The sequence below is a fragment of the Polypterus senegalus genome, chromosome 1 (assembly GCF_016835505.1).
Source record: "Polypterus senegalus isolate Bchr_013 chromosome 1, ASM1683550v1, whole genome shotgun sequence".
In the NCBI taxonomy this organism is placed as follows: Eukaryota; Metazoa; Chordata; class Cladistia; order Polypteriformes; family Polypteridae; genus Polypterus; species Polypterus senegalus.
This window is the reverse complement of record NC_053154.1, coordinates 162,562,202-162,582,632: the sequence shown is the minus strand read 5'-3', so window position 1 is coordinate 162,582,632 and position 20,431 is coordinate 162,562,202. Positions and strand designations below refer to the sequence as shown.

General features: G+C 37.1%; 1 protein-coding gene across 1 annotated transcript in view; it reads left to right on the top strand.

Moving 5' to 3' along the window:
• The first annotated feature begins 5,931 nt into the window (after positions 1-5,931).
• Positions 5,932-20,431, top strand: part of LOC120537727 (mucin-2-like) — a 74,706-nt gene continuing 60,206 nt past the window's right edge. Inside the window, exon 1 of the mRNA XM_039766922.1 lies at positions 5,932-6,003. Coding sequence (XP_039622856.1) covers positions 5,949-6,003 — 55 coding nt within the window. The 5' untranslated portion in view covers positions 5,932-5,948. The remainder of the gene's footprint in view (positions 6,004-20,431) is intronic.

Below are 20,431 nucleotides of genomic sequence, written 5' to 3'. Positions count from 1 at the left end.
TTTTGTAACAACCAGACTTACAAAAGGGCTAACCTGTGCTGCAAAATTAAATAAAATATATTAATAATAATAATAATTTCATATTTGGTTTTTGAATACATATTCCTGCCGTTAGTCTTTAACCCTTGTAACTTTTAACTCTAAAACAGAAAGTCATCCATCACAAGCCCACTAAATATATTCACCAAATATATGGTGTTGACACAGCATTTGCGGTAACAGAGTAAGCTGAATATGGCCACGTAAAGCATGTGACGAAGAAAACAATTTGCTGTATGATAATAATGACAGTTGTTTAACAATGAAGCAATAGAAACGTTGTAAAATTCCACAGTTGGCAATGTCTCTACTGAGCTACAAGTGTTTTTGGATTTATTCCTTATTTATTAATTTATATTTTTTTAGTTTTACATTCACAGCTCAAAATACCTGATATTGTGAAAATAATCCTGTGGCACTATTATATTTTAAAATATTTTTCCCCCTCTTTTCAATCTATCTCTCTCTCTTTTAAAATAGATAATTGAAATATCATACTCATTTTGTTGTTAACATCAACCATCTCATACATATTGCGTCTATATAGTGTTATTGTAATAGGTTCGGCAACCTGTCCAAGGATTTTTCCTGCCTTAGATCTAAAGCTGCTGGGACAGGCTCCAAGGTTTCTGATATCCTGCTCTGGATAAGCAAATTTAGAAAATGTATATATTTTCTTTGTTTTCCTTAATTACAGCCTTGGGGGTGGTCTCTGATTCAAGCCTAAGAGCCCCGTTCTTCCTAAGCCCCATGATTTTCATGATCATGCCTGTCAGAACACAGTAGAATCTGTTTCTGGTTTGCTTTTTTTAAATCTCTTCAGGCATGTAGGTTTCAAAATTCTGACTATAACTTTTATGTATCAGAGATGCTAGCAGAGATCAATATGGCTGGTAGAAAATAACAAAGCCCAGTATGGGAAATTTTTGAATACAATATTGAAGGCATTAATTACGAGTACATGTTCTTGGACCAGGATATGTTGTGTACTGTAGACATTTAAAGTAAAAAAATCCTCAAACCTTAAAATTCATCTAAATGTCATCACAAATTGGCCTGTTCTTGGCAACAGAATGACACAGACAATTGGAGAAGAGTAAGATGATGTGGACTTTTTTATCCAACCACAGTCCAAAAGGTTCTGGATGTATACTTTTACCTCTTTTTAATGGGGCTTTGGAATAGCATTGTAACTTTTCTGCCCAGGGGTATCATCCTTTAAGTGGATTTTTAGCATCAAATCTGGAAAGCAACTAATTTCACCATTTTCAAATGAAAACGCGTCTGATTCTTCTTATAACATGTGCTTGACTATCTCTTGTTCTTCCACTTTTAAGTGGAACAAATATACTGGTGGGTTCCATATATCTGTAGAAGTCACCTTGTGTTTGTTGTTTTCCTGTTTAACTCTACTGTACTCTGTGTGAGTAGCACTGACTTTACGATCAATTGACTGACTGAATATTACAGGGCCAGATGGTGGGGGGAGGACTGGCCAGATATCAATAATATCTTCTAGACTGCCTAGTATTGTTCCACTAGGAAGGTAGATATAATTTAAGGTGTAGTTTTGTAGAGGTATGGTAATTAGTTTTGAAGTACCAGTTGGACTGTCAACAATGGCATGGAGAAGTTCAGTCCCCTCTGGGAAATGATTTTTTGCTAGTGGCTCAAATGATATTGTGCTTCCTATAGGCACATGTCTAATTTTACATCTCACTTGACATATTTGTCCAGCTGGGATAACAAGCCCCCTTTTCCCCATCCTTACCTGGTGATATTGCTTCACCAGGTTTTATTCTGACTGCAGAGATTATATCATCTGCTGTGTAACCTTCTAGTTTTAATGCCTGGTGTCATTCTGATCACAGTTCTCTTGGATCAGTTCCTCTCTAACATTGGAGCCAAACAGTGGACAGTTAACATGACTTTGGCCTTTAACGAAGGAATATCAATGGATACCGGCCCATGTCTAGGACTTAGTATCTGAAGTGAAACCTCAACCCAACCTTCAAATGAAATCTCCATGCCATTGGCTGCAATGTTACAGAGTGGACTTCCTGTAACAAAACTCACAAGTGACTGAATCTTAACATCAGGTAATGTCTTCTTTACCCACTCTGTCCCCACTATGCTACCTGTGCTCCCGTGTCTAACAGCATTTGTGTTTGAATTCCATTGATTACACATGTAACCATGCAGCGACTCCCAATTAGTTGGACAGCAGATTTTGTTTTAGGGGGTGGTAGATAAGTGTTTTGCATTGTAAGAGCCTCAATCTGGATATACCTGTTATTCCTGTTGGCTGCTGGTCACCCCCCCTCCAGCGACCTTCCCTAGTTTCCCAATTCCCATCCCAGAGCCAACAGCTCTGTGTCCCATTTGACCACAATCCCATTTGACCACAGCAAAAGCAGTAAGTACACCATTCTTCTCCTATACTTGCACCCAGAAGGCTGAGTTGATTGTAATCCAGCAATATTATTTTCCTGTGGATATCCCAGATCAGCATCTTAAGTGGTCCGGATATTGCTATCTCCCTTCAGTACCTGAAGCTGGGCTCTCTGGATGACACACTTACAGGAGTCCTCCCTGAAGCTTCACAACAGGAATTCCCTGGTGTGGTGATGACTGTCTCCACAACAGGGTGCTGATCCTGGACAAGCCTCCAATTGTTACCGGCCTCAAGCCTAGAGGAACCTGGGTCAGGTACAAGCCACTGTAGCTACAGGGTCTAGCCAGAGTTCTATGCTGTCAAAAGCATAAAAGAAACAGGTAGTAGTCATGAGTCTCAAACCACATTTCTCTGTTCTCCTTTATTCTCATTTATCCAAAAATATATAAATGCATCAGTCTCTGTATAGATCAACATGACAATCTGTTAAACAATGGTGCATGCCAATTTCCTCTGCAGAAAAAAAAGTATTTACACATTTACTTTGATTCAACAAAGTAAAAGCCCGTCCTTTTAGGGTGACCAGTGGTGCAAAGTTCTGTCCTCAAGGTTGTCAGTCCTTAAGTTATCGCTGTTTGTTTGAGTCAAATGTTTAACTAGTACCAGAAGAAGTTGGCTCTAAGATGTCACTTGATGATTGATCATCTTATCAGATAAACTGCAGAGAGGCCCAGTGAAAAAGAAGCTGATATAGTAAGATTGTCTGACAACAGCTTACTAAGTCAGGACTTGTGTTTCAGCCTGGCAAAATGAATAATGTCAAGCAGAATGAAACCAGAACAATCTTACGAATCTAAGTCCCAGCAAATGTAATTTTTTTTTCCCAGGTAAAAATCAGAGAAAACATCCATCTGTCCAACTTTGTGGAGGTGAATTATGTAAGTCCCTATCTCGTAGTGCTATCAAAACTGTCATACCACATGCAAGCAAGATGATGAAAACAAGATGGAACCAGCTGATGTTTAAAACCCACTATATATGGGTCGGAGTCCAGAACTGGTCAATAGCATAGGAAAAGAATGTAGTTATTGATTGTGCTACTAGGTATCGTGTGGCTGCAAGCCTGGTTGATCAGTCCATCAAGTAGCATCAAGCTGAGTTGATCGAGTCTGTAATTCTGGCATTTATTCTACAATCATGCAGGTGACCATAACAGAATAACTGCACACGCCTAATCATTACCAGTAAAAGAGTTTTTGATCAAAAACAAATAATGTGGTTGCTTTGCAGCCCTCTAATCACACACCCTGTGACTTCTTTTAGTTCCCAAAATTAACATTGAGACTGATGGGAACAAGATTTGCTACCATGGAAGACATACAGGAAAAAACACTAGACGCTCCAGACATTGTAACAAAAGATGAGAACAAGAAATGCTACCAGGAATTGGAGAAGTGCTGTGACAAGTGTATTGCATCTCAAGGGGAGTATTTAAAAGAGGACTTAAATTTTTATCATGAACATTTGTATTAATCAATTCTTGGAATTTTTGGGTCCTCCTTATGTAGAAGCAATCTGGAAAATGTTTTTACCAGAAACAAGAAGTCCAACCTCAAAGGGTCTGTAGCTGTCAATTAAGGGTCTTCCCCGCCCTGTTTTAATGGGTAGTGGCTTTTACTCACTGAATAATTCACAGTTCTGGAAAAGGACAACAAATTGACAGAAACAATCGAACAAACCAATATAAATGACAAAAAAGATATAGCCATGCTATATTATTTGTCATGTTAGCCAGGTTATAAGGGGTACTGGTCCAGTAATCAGTGTATATATAGTTTACAGAATAATTCAAATGAAAGACAAATTAATGTTTGGTGCACATTTTATTAAAATAAACTTTTGTTTTCAACTGTGGTGTTTAAATTATTCCAATCTTTGTGCTAAGAAGCCAAAATGATGCCATGGCACATACTAATTCTTGGGCAAAATACGCAGTGCTTTTATGTCAAGTTTCTCTTTTCATTCCTTTAGCAGGCAGATTTTGCCACTCAGGAGCTTTCCTTTTTTTAGGACATACCCTTAGGCATCAACTATTTAATTGTTTTTTGTTGATATACTCGGTCGCTAAGGTCTTGACACATCCAACAATCAGTTCAACCAAGGTTTAAGAAAAGCACAATTAATACTCAGTTTGATATTCTATGGTAATCATGTTTGCATTTTTTTTTTTTATAGATCCCTGTAAAGATCTGTGTTGTTAGTGGTTATATAAGAACATCGATTGACTGAACCATGCTTGCGATTATAGGAGGCAGGTATCTTGAAGACACTTTTAATAGCACACTCCATACATGAGGACTCTTAATTGATGTAACAACCAAGGTGGAGCCAAATGTAAAATATAGGAACATAAGAAATAATTTAATTAAAATAGCATATATCTTATTTGGTGCAAATAATCCAGTCAAGATTGCACAACTTTGAAGTGCTACTCTTCTTTGTAATGTATGTAACATATAGAACGTCTTTCAACATTTGTACAAAATCTATCTTTAAACAACTTCCATTTCTACAGTGGTGTTCTTGTTGTGAAACAGGTTTGAAAGCAGGCCGTGTGGGGTTCGGAATAAAGCACTGACCTTTATACTGCAAGGCTGATGGTTCATATCCTGAACCTGACTGACAGTTTCACTTAGGGCAAGTCAGTTAACACCACTATAGTGAAATTTTTAAAAATGTATCTCTTCAACTGTACATTATCTAGGTCTTATACCAAACTTTGAATAAAGATCTTCACTAAGTAAGATATAATATGTGGTAATAAAGTAGCTGCCAGCCTCTTACTAACTTTATAACTTTAAGCACATATACCACATCTAATTTTAGCTTCAATTTACTTTGGATCAAAAGATTAAACATCTTCAGTCTTTAATTCAATTCAAATGATTATATACAGTAGTATCTTTCTTCACAAATGGATCCCACAATAATATATACAAAAAGAAATGTAATAGAATAGGATCTAACCATGTAACATTTACATGCATATACATATAATATATATGTTGAATTCATACATTTTTTTTGTCTACATATACTATATGTGAATATACAGTGTATATATGTGATAATATATATGTATATGTGTGTGTATTATATGTGCATGTGTTTATATAATATATATGTGTGTATAATTAAAGGCATTGAAATTTGGTAAACATGGTACCTCAGGCTTAGAAGAAAAGTAGATTATAAGTAAAGTTAAAACCTATGCCTTAATAAAATATCAATAACTAAGACGAATATTGAAAGTAGAAATTATTTGTTTTTGAATGGTGTAGCATTGACAGCCTTAACAGTGTTAGAAATAAAAAACAAATCTTTTCCTGAAACAAGTTTTTCTCCAGTGACAGACATAGCCACACCTCTGGAGAAAAGAAAAGAAGAAGGTTAGATTGAACTTACACCAGTGCAGTGTTTCTAAAGCACCAGGCAAAAACAACACTTGCATAAGATGGTATGGATCACAGGTGTTTTGCTGTTTCTTTTTTACCAAGAAAGTGGTGCAGGTAAGACATTTAATGTAGAAGTATTTAATAATTGTGTTTATAATGTTTTTGTGAAATTAATAAATGTAAGCTAAGCTTAATTAAAATGAACATGGATAAAATAACATGCATACTTAATAAATATACATCACCATACCTTGGAGAGTTCCTTTGGTTAGTGCATGGCTGAATGTAAAGAATGATAATTGTGTTTTGAGTATAGATGGGGAAAATTATCCTGATTTAGTTTTTTTTTTTTTTTGATAGCTAACCAAAAAAAGATTGAACTGACATACTTTTAAAAGGTGTTCATGATCAATTCCATTTTCCATCAAGGGATGTTTTAGTAAAAAATAAAAACATTATATATATATATATATATATATGAATAAAAACAGGTTCCTTCAATTACAGATACAAAAAGTACACAAGAAAATAAGCAGTAAAATTAGATGTACTGTCATTAATGGCATTTGTGTTTTATTTAAATATACACACTCATTTTTTTTTCTGCAAAATGAGAGCTTTGGTGCAGCAGTAACTGAACAGATAAGGATATTCCTAACTATTATGTGTCTTGATTCTGAAGTCCATGTTTCTGCTGTTCTGCACATGATTTTTTTCGTAAATCCAGACTGTTCACCAGATAAAAAATTAATAATAATGCTTGTTACTTTAAGAGCTAGGTAATGAATGATTGTTATTAAATCATAAGATTTTACAAGAGAGTGGGGAAAACACCTAAATTCTGAAATATTTCATTTAAACATCTTATCTTGGTTTCCTATTCAGGTGACATTGTAGAATCCTATAACCTTTCATTTAAAAAATTACAGCCTGGTTTCCGTCTTGAATGCGCATGCAGTTAATTTCTGTTGATTCCCACTTACATGAGTTACTATTTAACTAAAAACAATTTGTCAGATTAACTTCCTCAACTTTTGTGAAAGTTTTAAAGACCTAAATGAAGTTCTCAACTAGCCTTCTGGAAAGGCCCAGTATATTTTTTAGCTCCTTCTTTAGTTCACGATGCACTTGATTCCTCTTCTCTGCACAACTACTAGTGCAGTTGTATTTTTTATATATAGTGTGTTACCCCATACTTGAAATGTAGTCTCTCTATACTATTCTGTACTCACTGTTGTACAGCCAGATCATAATTCCCCTTCATTTACATTTATAAGTATTTTATTAAATATTACCTAACATCATTTTAACAATTTCTGTTAAACAGTAAAATCATTTTAGAGCTTATTGCCTGGAGGTCTGGTCACTCGTTTTGCTTTTATAATTAATGTTCCTCTTACAGGGATATGAAGCACTATTTATACCATGGTTTATATTCATATATATTAGTTTTTGCTCAGTCTTAACAATTGTCAAGGCTCTTCAATTTTATTGTTTTTATTGCGTCTTCAGCATTTGATGTACCTTCAGGTTTGGTGTCTTATGAACATTTTTCAAGTTCCTATCTACTGTATATCAGAAATAAAAGTAATAGTGATTGAACTACAGACCCCTGAGAAATTCCACTGATGACTCATCTGATGACTGTGTAGAGCATTCTTCTCTTATCTGTACTTTTCTTACTTCACACTTTTAAAAACTTGAGCTCCGTTTTCACAACTTACTGCTGATGTCAGTGGCTACTAGCATCAGATTTACTGTGTGGTGTGGAAATATGCCAAAGCCTTTTTGAAAATTCTAGAAAGTGACAAGGGCTTTACTTTTATCTAGTACTGCAGTTGCCTTTTCAAAGAAGTCTAACAAATGTGCCTGTCAGGGTCTTGCTCTTTTTAACTAATTTAAGTAGTAGAAGCTGTATTAGATAGTAATGTTATCATGTGTACAAGGTATAGTAAACGTCTTTCATGCATTTGTGACCAACAGGCTACACATGTGATATGTTTTGTATTTACAATAGTTTTGTTTCCAGTTTTACAGTATTTAAATTTTTGATTATAAACTAACATGTTAGATGTGAGGCTAGTTGCCCTATGATTAATTGAATCCATTTTGTCTCTGTCATTTTGTTTTTTGGTATAAAAGGTTTACTAATGGTTTATAAGTAACATTTCACATTTGTTTTATTCTGGTGGTAAAACTACAATAGGTCTAATGATTTTGTAAGTCATCAACACGTCTAATGCTTGAAGCACATCTTACTCGTAACTTATAGGCTTCAAAGGAATACTACACCTAAAAATTATATATTTTTCATATGTTCCTTAACCAATCCTGGTATTGTGCTTTATGCTAGCTGGGATAGGGTCTGGCACACCCCACAACCCTGTTTAGGACTAAGCAGGTTAGATAATGCCTACAGTGCATCCGGAAAGTATTCACAGTGCATCACTTTTTCTACATTTTGTTATGTTACAGCCTTATTCCAAAATGGATTAAATTCATTTTTTTCCTCAGAATTCTACACACAACACCCCATAATGACAATATGAAAAATGTTTACTTGAGGTTTTTGCAAATTTATTAAAAATAAAAAAATTGAGAAAGCACATGTACATAAGTATTCACAGCCTTTGCCATGAAGCTCAAAATTGAGCTCAGGTGCATCCTGTTTCCCCTGATCATTCCTGAAATGGAGTCCACCTGTGGTGAATTCAGTTGATTGGACATGATTTGGAAAGGCACACACCTGTCTATATAAGGTCCCACAGTTGACAGTTCATGTCAGAGCACAAACCAAGCATGAAGTCAAAGGCACAAATCTGGGGAAGGTTACAGAAACATTTCTGCTGCTTTGAAGGACCCAATGAGCATAGTGGTCTCCATCATCCATTAGTGGAAGAAGTTCGAAACCGTCAGGACTCTTCCTAGAGCTGGCCGGCCATCTAAACAGAGCGATTGGGGGAGAAGCGCCTTAGTCAGGGAGGTGACAAAGAACCAGATGGTCACCCTGTCAGAGCTCTGGAGGTCCTCTGTGGAGAGAGGAGAACCTTCCAGAAGGACAACCATCTCTGCAGCAATCTACCAATCAGGCCTGTATGGTAGAGTGGCCAGACGGAAGCCACTCCTTAGTAAAAGGCACATGGCAGCCTGCCTGGAGTTTGCCAAAAGTCACCTGAAGGACTCTCAGACCATGAGAAACAAAATTCTCTGGTCTGATGAGATAAAGATTGAACTGTTTGGTATGAATGCCAGGCATCATGTTTGGAGGAAAGCAGGCACCGCTCATCACCAGGTCAATACCATCCCTACAGTGAAGCATAGTGGTGGCAGCATCACTGTGGGGATGTTTTTCAGCGACAGAAACTGGGAGACTAGTCAGGATAAAGGGAAAGATGACTGCAGCAATGTACAGAGACATCCTGGATGAAAACCTGCTCCAGAGCGCTCTTGACCTCAGACTGGGGCGACGGTTCATCTTTCAGCAGGACAATGACCCTAAGCACACAGCCAAGATATCAAAGGAGTGGCTTCAGGACAACTCTGTGAATGTCCTTGAGTGGCCCAGCCAGAGCCCAGACTTGTATCCGATTGAACATCTCTAAAGAGATCTTAAAATGGCTGTGCATCGACGCTTCCCATCCAACCTGATGGAGCTTGAGAGGTGCTGCAAAGAGGAATGGGTGAAACTGGCCAAGGATAGGTGTGCCAAGCTTGTGGCATCATATTTCAAAAGACTTGAGGCTGTAATTGCTGCCAAAGGTGCATCAACAAAGTATTGAGCAAAGGCTGTAAATACTTATATACATGTGATTTCTCAGTTTTTTTATTTTTAATAAATTTGCAAAAACTTCAAGTAAACTTTTATCACGTTGTCATTATGGGGTGTTGGGTGTAGAATTCTGAGGAAAAAAATGAATTTAATCCATTTTGGAATAAGGCTGTAACATAACAAAATGTGGAAAAAGTGATGCGCTGTGAATACTGTCTGGATGCACTGTACTTACCCCATGTCATTTCTAGTGATGGTCAAGAAAAAAAAAATTATTTCATGTTTTCAATTAGAACGCACATTAACAATGTTTCTGATTGAATGGGAGCTGATGGTGTCTAATGCTGGGAAATAGCAGACAATATCAAAAGCATCTAAAATTTCACATTACTCGTGTCACATAATTCACATGCCATGTCATCCAGAAGTTTGCTCACAATGTTCAAAGCATATATTTTTTTAATAAAAATACTAATAAAAAGATACGGTTGGAAAATAAAAGCAGTCCACAAACAAGAAGCCCCTTTACCTGGCGTTACGCGTTTCAATTGAAGACCCAACTCTCCCCCTTATTCATTGGTCAAGAGACCCACCTCCAATTCAAAAGCTCATTTAATTTTTTTATCCCATGGTACATACACTTACCAAATTTTTCAATTCAAGTTGGGCCTGGTGCCAGGTTATTTAAATTCTTTTTGAACTTTTAACTTTGACTTGTTCTTTGGTTTTGGTGTTTCAATCTCTTTGTCTTGGTGGTTCTGACCTCTGCCTATTTTTCTGACCATGTTTCTGGTGTGCATTCTGCATTTCCATTATCTCTTCTCAATATAACACTGATGTTGTGGTGTCATAACACAGGGTCCCAGACCTGACATAAGGGCAGGTCTGGCCTTTTCTGTGGGTGTTTTGGAGGCTGTCTCCCCTTTTTCTGTTTAATTTGGAAGGATTACACAACAGTCTGCTCTTCCTGTAGGTTTCTAATATTTTACATTTTACTCTTAGCATTGGTTGTTTTAAGGACTTGTTTATCCTTTGCATGGATTGTCACTGCTTCCTACTTTTAGACATAAAATACCTTTAATATTCTGATTCTGATGTGTTGCAAAGTAAATCTGTGTCTTGTTACCATCACTGGTTTTAGCTTGGCCAGTCTGGGGCTGATGCTTGTGTGAAGTGCTCTTAGGATAATCCCTAACCAAAATATGCCTAAACTGAACTTCTAAGTAGATGAATGAACTAACAGTCATAACAAAATAAACCTGTATTTTATATGTTAAAATATATACCACCTAGAACACAAAAGGGATATTTAATACAATTTCACAAAGAGCGAGATATGTGGTGCAGGGGCTTGAACTGAGTTTATACCTTTTCCCTACATCTGTGTGGGTGTGCATGGGTTCATATGATGTTTTCTAGATCTCAGAGTTAGCCTAATACGGATGAGCAGACACTTTAATGAAATAATGCTCTTCCCATAACTAATTTCTGCCTTGTGCCAAATGCTTCCAGGAAAGGTTTTGGCTGCGCATTTCCTTGTCACTGCGGTGGACTGGCACCCTGCCAAGGGTTTGTTTCTTGCCTTGTGCCCTGTGTTGGCTGGGATTGGCTCCAGCAGAGCCCAGTGACCCTGTAGTTAGGATATAGCAGGATGGATAATGGATGGATGGATTTCCTTGTCAATGAACGGAGTCTGAAAAAAAAAATTAATCAAGGAAGGAAAAGAAGTATGTTGAAAGTAATTATTTATGGGTATGCACATTTTACCCAGTGCCTCAGAACTGGATTAAACAAGTTTGAGAATGTTTAATGCCAAACAAATGTTGAGTGCGTGAAACAAGCAAAAAGTACTGAGACACTTTAAAGTAGAATTTACAACCATGTCAGTAACAAGTTCTATTTAAATTTAATTTCCCTATCAAAAATGCTGTTTAAACCTCAAATGTGTCTTTGTCTATTTGATTACATTTTGAGAAGATGATTGCCTAAAAAATAACAGTTATAGAACAAATGCAGCATGTAGAAACTGTTCCTCATGAAGATATTATCTTTTATATAAGACATCTATAATGTCCAGATGAATCTTTCAGGATTATTGCTCTTTGCTCATAATATACTGTTTACCATATAAAATAAACATACAGTGTGCTCAAAGGTAACTAAAAAGATATGTGTATAATAAAGACAATGGATAGTTAAGTATGTTTCTGATTCAGGTGCTAAACATGTGCAAATAATCTGGTTGCTTTAGTTTTAATTAGCTACAAATCATACCTAAGTGAAATTTTTAAACTTCCTCATTCAGAAGAGAAATAAAAAAGAGCTAGAATGCTTGTGAGATCTGTTTATTATCCATCATCCTGAATATGCAAAGAAATTAAATGTGAAAAGTGACATCTTAATATTGCTCTTCATAAAATGGGCCATGGATGCCAAAATGCCTACAAAAGTCCTTTTAGAGTAATAATAAACAGTGGTCTAGATTGAACAAGGTGGACATGGTTGCCTCTTGTCTGAACATGAAATGAGGAGGATGCTGAGGGACACAAAAAGAATCCCAGATTTGGAGGACAGCACAGCTTGATTGTATCTTACAAAACAAACAGATGTTTTCACGTACAGATGGTACGTTGAAATTCTCATGTGCATGTGTTCCATCGAATAGTGAGAGCAGTACCAACATACACCGTGAATATAATCCCACTTTTTAAGTTCATCTAGATCTAACTGTTGCAAGAGACACTCATTCGTCAGTATTTTTCTACGTATCGGAATATTCTGGATCAACACCTTTATGCCTCTTGCAGAAAGTCGTTTAAGAGTTGACCTTTTCACGTCACAATAACCAAAAACCCACCTCAAAATCAAAATATTTTTGCAACTATCATTAGATTGAAAACCTGCAGACTGGAAAAAGACGGCCTTTAAGTATACTGTATACAGAAGAACATCATCATTAAAAAAAATTATGCTGCTATCCATGTCAGAGGAAGTTGCACTGCTAAGCACAAGGCATCCAATATTTCTACACCTGTTCTTTGAAAAAATATGTATTTCAGGTTTGTATTTTTTTACTTGCTAAAAGGGCACATTCTTTTAAATGTACTTCATCTCTTACTTGCTTTTTAAAGTTTGCTTAAAATTTTTTTAAACACTCGGTTAATAAATTAAGATTTCAGAAATACAATTTCAATTATTTTGCTCTTGTATTACTGACTGAAAGGTAGGAAACAGCTCTGTTCAGGATGCTAGTCCGTCACAGGTCCCTCTCCCCTACACCTCACACAGTGCTAAACTGAAATGCCATAATTTTGCATAAATATAGTAAATGTATATTTTAACAGCAAAAAGCTGTAGTGCAATTAATGATTTAAAATGTTTAAAACATATAAGTGCATATACTGTATATTTACATTTAAACAGAGTTTCATTGTCAATATCAATTAATTGATTGTGTGAGAATATATATACATGTATGTGTATATATTTTGGTTGTTGTCAGAAAAATTTGAAAAAATAAACAATAAGACAGCATTTTAAGTTCTTTTATGCCATTTGTATTGTGGATAAATATTTTTGTACATATTTTATTAATTAAAGTATGTATTTTAAGGAAATCTAATTTATTTTAGTATTTTATAGTAACTGAACAATAAGCCTGCAGAATTTAATTTGATCAATAGTTATATTATAAAAGTACACTTTTATTATAGGACATAAAACCTCTATTTGTCTGGTTATGCAGGAAATTAATGTAAACAGTTTTTTAAAGGGATTAAAAAAAAATCGGAATAAGCCGATCAGGTAACATGAAATGGGTGGTCGGTATTGGCCCTAAATGACCTGATCGCAGCATCCCCAGGGGAAAGCCTACTCATAAATTGAGAAAACGGGTCAATGCCACACAAACAATTGCCAGCCATGGGATTCAACCCCATGACATGAGGTCACAGCACTAACCACTGTGCTGACTATCAACTGAATTTAGATTTCTTAAACTTTGGGCCATGTTTTTATTGGGTTGCAGACTTTTTTTTTTTTTTGCATTCCAGGTACCATACATCGCATTTATTCGCCAGAGTAACAATGTTTACCGTAAATGTAACAGTTTAGGTTATTGTTTTATTTCATTAAGACTGCTCACCTTCCTAAACACACAAAAATGTATAAAAAAGATCAATATTGCTTGACAGGTTGTATTTTCAATTGTTTACACATGGCTGCATCAAAAGGTTGTTATATTTACTGGGCTCAATGTTGCCATCTGCTGGATCTCTTCCAAAGTAAGATACACTTGGTGTTAAAGTCATTTTTCAAGATTCAAAATTGTATTTATTTTACCACACGTACACACTCAAGCGTATTTAGTTAAATGCAACTCAGTGACCAGCCTGTACTGTGCAGTGAAATGAAAAGGTATACAATAAAAACTGATATAAAATATTCAAAGATCTTAATCTGACTGTAGAAATGGTGACCTTGGAAGTGCACCATTTTATATACTGTATTGTTATTTTTTAATTTTTTGGAAAAGGTGCCATAACAATGATAAAATGTACCTATACTGCAATAATTATAGTTTTTATATATCTGATGTTATGAACAAGGAGCCCCAAAGCATGTAAGTCCTAAAACAACGCTTCCAAAACTGCCCACTTTGAGGGAATTTAACATCAAACCCTAGCTAGGTATAAGGGCAAGTGCAGTCTTCATAAAAGTTTTATTTTCACAGAGAGCTCTGTTATACTGTAAAACTCCAAAAAGCACAAAAGGCAAGAAGGAGTTGTTTATAAATGAAATCCAAGCTGAACAAAGTCAAATACAGAATCCAAATAGAGTGGTTGAAAAAACAGAGCAAGAGGGTTAAAATTGAAAAATAAACAAAAATCACAAGCACAGCAAGACACAAATGAACTCACTGACTCCAGAACACATTTGCAATGAACTGCCAGGAACTGTGGGAAACCCTCCTGATATATTTAGCAGTTTCTGGTGGTGATTTACAGGTGGCCCTGCCTTTTGGGGGAACACCCACAAAACACAAGGCATAAAAACAAAGGTAAGCTTATACACAAAGAAACCAAACAATACCCCAAAGTAATAAAATACAAAAGTAATATCAAATCTAACATAATCCACAATATTAACATAAACAAAAGAATCAAATAAAGATTTGAACCACAGCCAAGTGTATGAACCCTGGCTGAAATATAGACTGTATGTACCGTATATACTTGCATACAAGTCAGGTCTTGAAACCCGAAAAATCGATCATAACATTAAACCCTGACTTATACGCCCATTCAAAAATTTAACCCATGAATTTTATTTTTCATCTTCTTTCTTCTTCTAATCTCACAACAGTTTCTCAGATACATCGAATTTTATTCTAGCCGTGCAGTTACCAATTTCTTTCACCACTTCAACGACTTTTAATCCAAAACCAGCTTCATATTTTCTTCTGATCAAACGCTCCAACGTAGATAAGAGATGCTCTTACGATAAAGGTGTATACGGGTGTGAGATATAAAAAACACAAAATAGTGCAAACATTGCTTCAGAACAATTTGGGTATTACCGTATGGTCATATAGGCACAATACATAGAAAAAAAGGCAGTGTGGTTACTCTCTCAGGTGGGCGTTAGCATATCGTAGTCTCTTGGACCAATAGTGTGATTTTTCCACATTCGACTTATATGACCGACATTATAAAATACTGGAAATTATACTGTAAAATCAAGACCCGACTTATCCGCTGGAGAACTTAAATGCAAGTATATATGGTTTATATTGTTATATATTTATAAAAATACATATATGTACTGTATATTGTTATCATATATATATACTCAGCAAAAAAAGAAACGTCCTCGGACTTTCAACAGTTTTTACTTTCAGTAAACTTAATGTGTAAATATTTGTATGAACACTAAAAGAGTCAACACCATAAGACATAAACTAAAAATGTTTCACAATGTGTCTCTGAATGAAGGGATGCTCAAAATCAAAAGTACCAGTCAGTATCTGGTGTGGCCACCAGCTGCTTGAAGTACTGCAGTGCATCTCCTCCTCATGGACTGGACCAGATTTGTCAGTTCTTGCTGTGAGATGTTACCCCACTCTTCCACCAAGGCACCTGCAAGTTTCTGGACATTTCTGGGGGGAATGGCCCTAGCCATCGATCCAAATCGATCCCGCTCCAGGGTACAGGCCTCGGTGTAACGCTCATTCCTTCGACGATAAACACGAATCCATCCATCACCCCTGGTGAGACAAAACCGTGACTCATCAGTGAAGAGCACTTTTTGCCACTCCTGTCTGGTCCAGCGAAGGTGGGTTTGTGCCCATAGGCGGCGTTGTTGCTGGTGATGTCTGGTAAGGACCTGCCTCTCTCAGCCTATTGCGGACAGTCTGAGCACTGATGGAGGGATTGTGTGTTCCTGGTGTGACTCGGGCAGTTGTTGTGGCCATCCTGTACCTGTCACGCAGGTTTGATATTCGGATGTACCGATCCTGTGCAGGTGTTGTTACACGTGGTCTTCCACTGCGAGGATGATCAGCTGTCCTTCCTGTCTCCCTGTAGTGCTGTCTTAGGTGTCTCACAGTGCGGACATGGCAATTTATTGCCCTAGCCACATCAGCAGTCCTCATGCCTCCCTGCAGCATGCCTAATGCACGTTCACGCAGATGAGCAGGGACCCTGGGCATCTTTCTTTGGGTGTTTTTCACAGTCGGTAGACAAGTCTCTTTAGTGTCCTGCGTTTTTAGAACTGTGACCTTAAATGCCTACTTTCTGTAAGCTGTTAAGGTCTTAACGACCATTCCACAGGTGCATGTTAATTAATTGATTATGGTTAATTGAACATGCATGGAAAACATTGTTTAAACCCTTTACAATGAAGATCTGTAAAGTTATTTGGATTTTTAAAACATTATTGTTGAAATACACAGTCCTGAAAAAGGGACGTTTCTTTTTTTGCTGAGTATATATATGAAACTTGAATGTGTACTTTCAACAATGTAGTTACATTAAATTTTATTATTAAAAGTTTCAAAACAGCCTTATTTTTAAAGACTACTTCATTAAACAATGGAATTTTTTCCAAGTGGTACATTTCCTAATGGCTTATTTCTAATTGACTCATTTAATGCCAGGGTTTTTTTTAAATTATATTTCAGAATGCCTCTTTTCATAATGGTTCTGTCAGGATTACGTATTTCATAATTGCTACTTTAAAGTGCTCTGAGTGTGGGAAAGGTGCTAAATAAATAAAATGTATTATTATTATTTATTTTGGAAAAGGTGGTATTCAATAGGTTAGAGACTGGGAACACACATAAATGTAATAAAAATAACAACAGCATATACAACACTCAATGGCCCTGAAATATCTAGTCATGAATATTATATCAGACTTGCAAATACAAGTTAAGCTTACATCGTAAATTAGATTGGCAGGTTCACTCCTGTGTCACTAGCAGACAGAGTGTCTTAATTAATGATTTAATTGTGATATTAATTAAAAAAATCTTTAAAAAGTTTTTTTTATTGATGATTCACAGTTCTAGGAGGTGACAGATGATTGGCACCAATACATAAATATAAAGATCCTAACTGTGCCTTAAGAAAATAGGCACAATCCACCCATCACTCATAAACTTCTACATTCCAGTGCATTTAAGAAATGTTTTAATGACACAGATTGGTAAACTTGTTCATTAATTAAGTTCCAAGAAGGAAGTATAAAACAGAAAAAAGCAACACAATAACAAAAGAGACCCAGTACTTGCTCCATAAAATGTAGAACTAAATCAACTTATCATTAAAGTCAGTCATTAATTTAGCAAACACTTATACCAAAGCATTTTAAAAATCTTGAGTCCATGAAATTAGACCCATACACCCCTTGAAGTGAAAACAACAAATATTGTTGGCACTCTCGATTTTTGTTGGCGTCCTGTTCCTCCTTGAGATAGAGGAGTATGAGAATGAGGTGCTGGTGCAGAACCATTTATTGTAGGTAATAAAGCCATCAAGGACTGGACCAAGACTGGAGCAAAGGGAACAAAACCTACACTATGCCATATGTATTTTTTTGTGCTGGCAATCATGTTTTAAAAATCAAAAGGTACAGCAAACTTTACTGTCATAAAGGAATGATAAAAATATTTTTCTTTAATCTCATTGAATCAAAAATTTCCGAATAAAATAAAGAAAATATATTTCAAAACATAAATTTTAATAGCTGTGGGGTACAGCCCGGACACAGACAGGCAGACATGTTGTTTCACCACACACGTGTTTATTATCAACTATTTTACAAAAGTCAAGTGCACAAACCCAGTGCTGCAGCACCAATCACCCCTTCAAGTCCTGGCTGCACAATGATGCCTTGCTCAGTCCTCAGACCGCCTCCACTCCTCCCCTCTGAGCTCCATCCACTTCCACCCGACTCTTGCCATCGACTGGAAGGAGGCGGCCCCTTTTATGCATGCCCGGATGGACTCCAGGTGCTTCCTGAGGAGCTTCCGCCGACTCACCCCCGTGTGGCGGAAGCACCAACTGTATAGCCGGAAGTCCTCCGGGTGTTCTTGCTCTTCTTCCCCCCAGCACTTCCTGGTGTGGCGGAAGTATTGGGGTCCAGGGTTCCAAAGGCACTGGGGCACCCCCTGGCGGTAACCACGGGCCCCTAGAGGGTTGGGCTTCCATGCCCTCAACCCGTGGCCCCCAAAGTAACCAGTGTGGTGGCCCGCACGTGATCCACGGTGGGCGTAGACCCTCCTCCAGTCCCTCAAGGCGTCCCGGCCGGGTCGTTGCCCCTGGCATCCTTGACATAGGCCATTAGCATTAAACAACCACAGTATCGGGATAGCAAACACATCATAGTCACAAGTGTCAGAGGTGACACAAATGAAGACTTGAAATCTTCCCAAGGGACAGCTTTCACTTGAAATAATAAACCAGCAAATGACAGACAAATTACAACAAATTGTTAACAGAAAAAAATCTGTAAAACAAAGTAAATAATAATCAAAGTCTAAACTCCAGAAAACAATAATCAGACTATCACAAATAATAAATCATTAAAGAAGTAATGCAAAGATATGAAGAATTAGATAAAAAAGCAAGCAAAATAAATCCTTCAACAGGGAGAACTACAAGAAGGAATAAATCAAATTAAAAAGAGGGCAAAATCTAATTTTCAAATATCCGTTGAACTTCAATAAAATGAAATAAAATTATATGAAACATGATCCAAATAAAAAAACAACAGAAAATTAAAATAATCCAAAAATCAGCAGAGCAAAATACAAATGTAAAGAGTAAGTGAGTGAGACCCAGTGAGAACATGCAGTACCTTGACAAAGTCCTAGATCGTGTCCTTTTAATACAGTAGATTAAGAGCGTGTCATGCATGGCCACCTTATGATCACCTTCTAGGCTCAGAAAAGGTATGCTATACCCCACTGGAGTTAGAGGTGGTGTCACTGCTAACAATGAAGTCTCTTTTCTCCTCTATAGCTCTAAGAAGCCACCCAGTGAGGGCACCTTAGTCACACCTCTGTTCAAATAAACCACACATCTTCCGCATGGGACAACATAAATTCAAGAGCACCTGAAAGACGGCATCTCAGTCTGAGGAACACAGTCCCACACAATGGAGCTCTTCTATCCAGACCTGCTCAAGAGAGCCAATAATTCTGAGAAGCTAAAGAGGCATCTATTACACCTGATTTCTGTTGTGCCACTCTACGTTCACCCCAACTTTTGTTTGATTCTCCTCTCCCTCATTTGCACCTTGCAAATTAACAGCACACCTGTTGGCAGTGACTGGACATCACATCCCCCTTAGGCTCCATCTTTAATTGAAAAGATCTAACAAAAACAAAAAAAAAACAACTTGAGGTGAATAAGAACACAATCGGGAGAAAACCAGCCAAGCATGGTTAAATGAAAGAACAATGTGGTAATAAAAAGCTGTAAAGCCAAATAGATTATTCTCCCGGAAGGTTGGAAGAGGGCCATAAGATGATATGCAGTCAAAACCAGAAAAAAGTTGAAATGTGAAGAAAAAACCTTTTGTACCAAAGTCTAATCTCTAGTCAGAAATCAAAGTCTGCTGAAAAAAACAGAAAGTTCAGAAAGCAGAAATTCAAGAAAGAAATTTGTTCGTTCGAGTTTTTCCATCTAAACCATTTAGACAAAGGACCTGTTGTGCCAGTATTTAAAGTGTTGTGCAGGTGAAATAAGACTTTGCACCATCAGAAGCAACATTCCTTTGCAACTGGGTGCAACATACCGGGAAAGGGAATAATACACCTTGGCACCTATATGCAAAACAAAATAATGTTGCGGTACAGTGAAATAATCAATATGATCAAGAACATTATAATGCAAAGTTAACTACAGAAATGTCCATCCATCCATTTTCCAACCCGCTGAATCCAAACACAGGGTCACAGGGGTCTGCAGGAGCCAATCCCAGCCAACACAGCCACAAGGCAGGAACCAATCCCAGGCAGAGTGCCAACCCACCTCAGGACACACACAAATACACACTAGGGACAATTTAGAATCGCCAATCCACCTAACCTGCATGTCTTTGGAAGGAAACCCACGCAGACACGGGGAGAACATGCAAACTCCACACAGGGAGGACCCGGGAAGCAAACCTGGGTCTCCTAACTGCCGAGGCAGCAGAGCTACCACTGCGCCACCGTGCCGCCCTCTACAGAAATGTACCTAACATAAAAAATCCCATATGCCGATG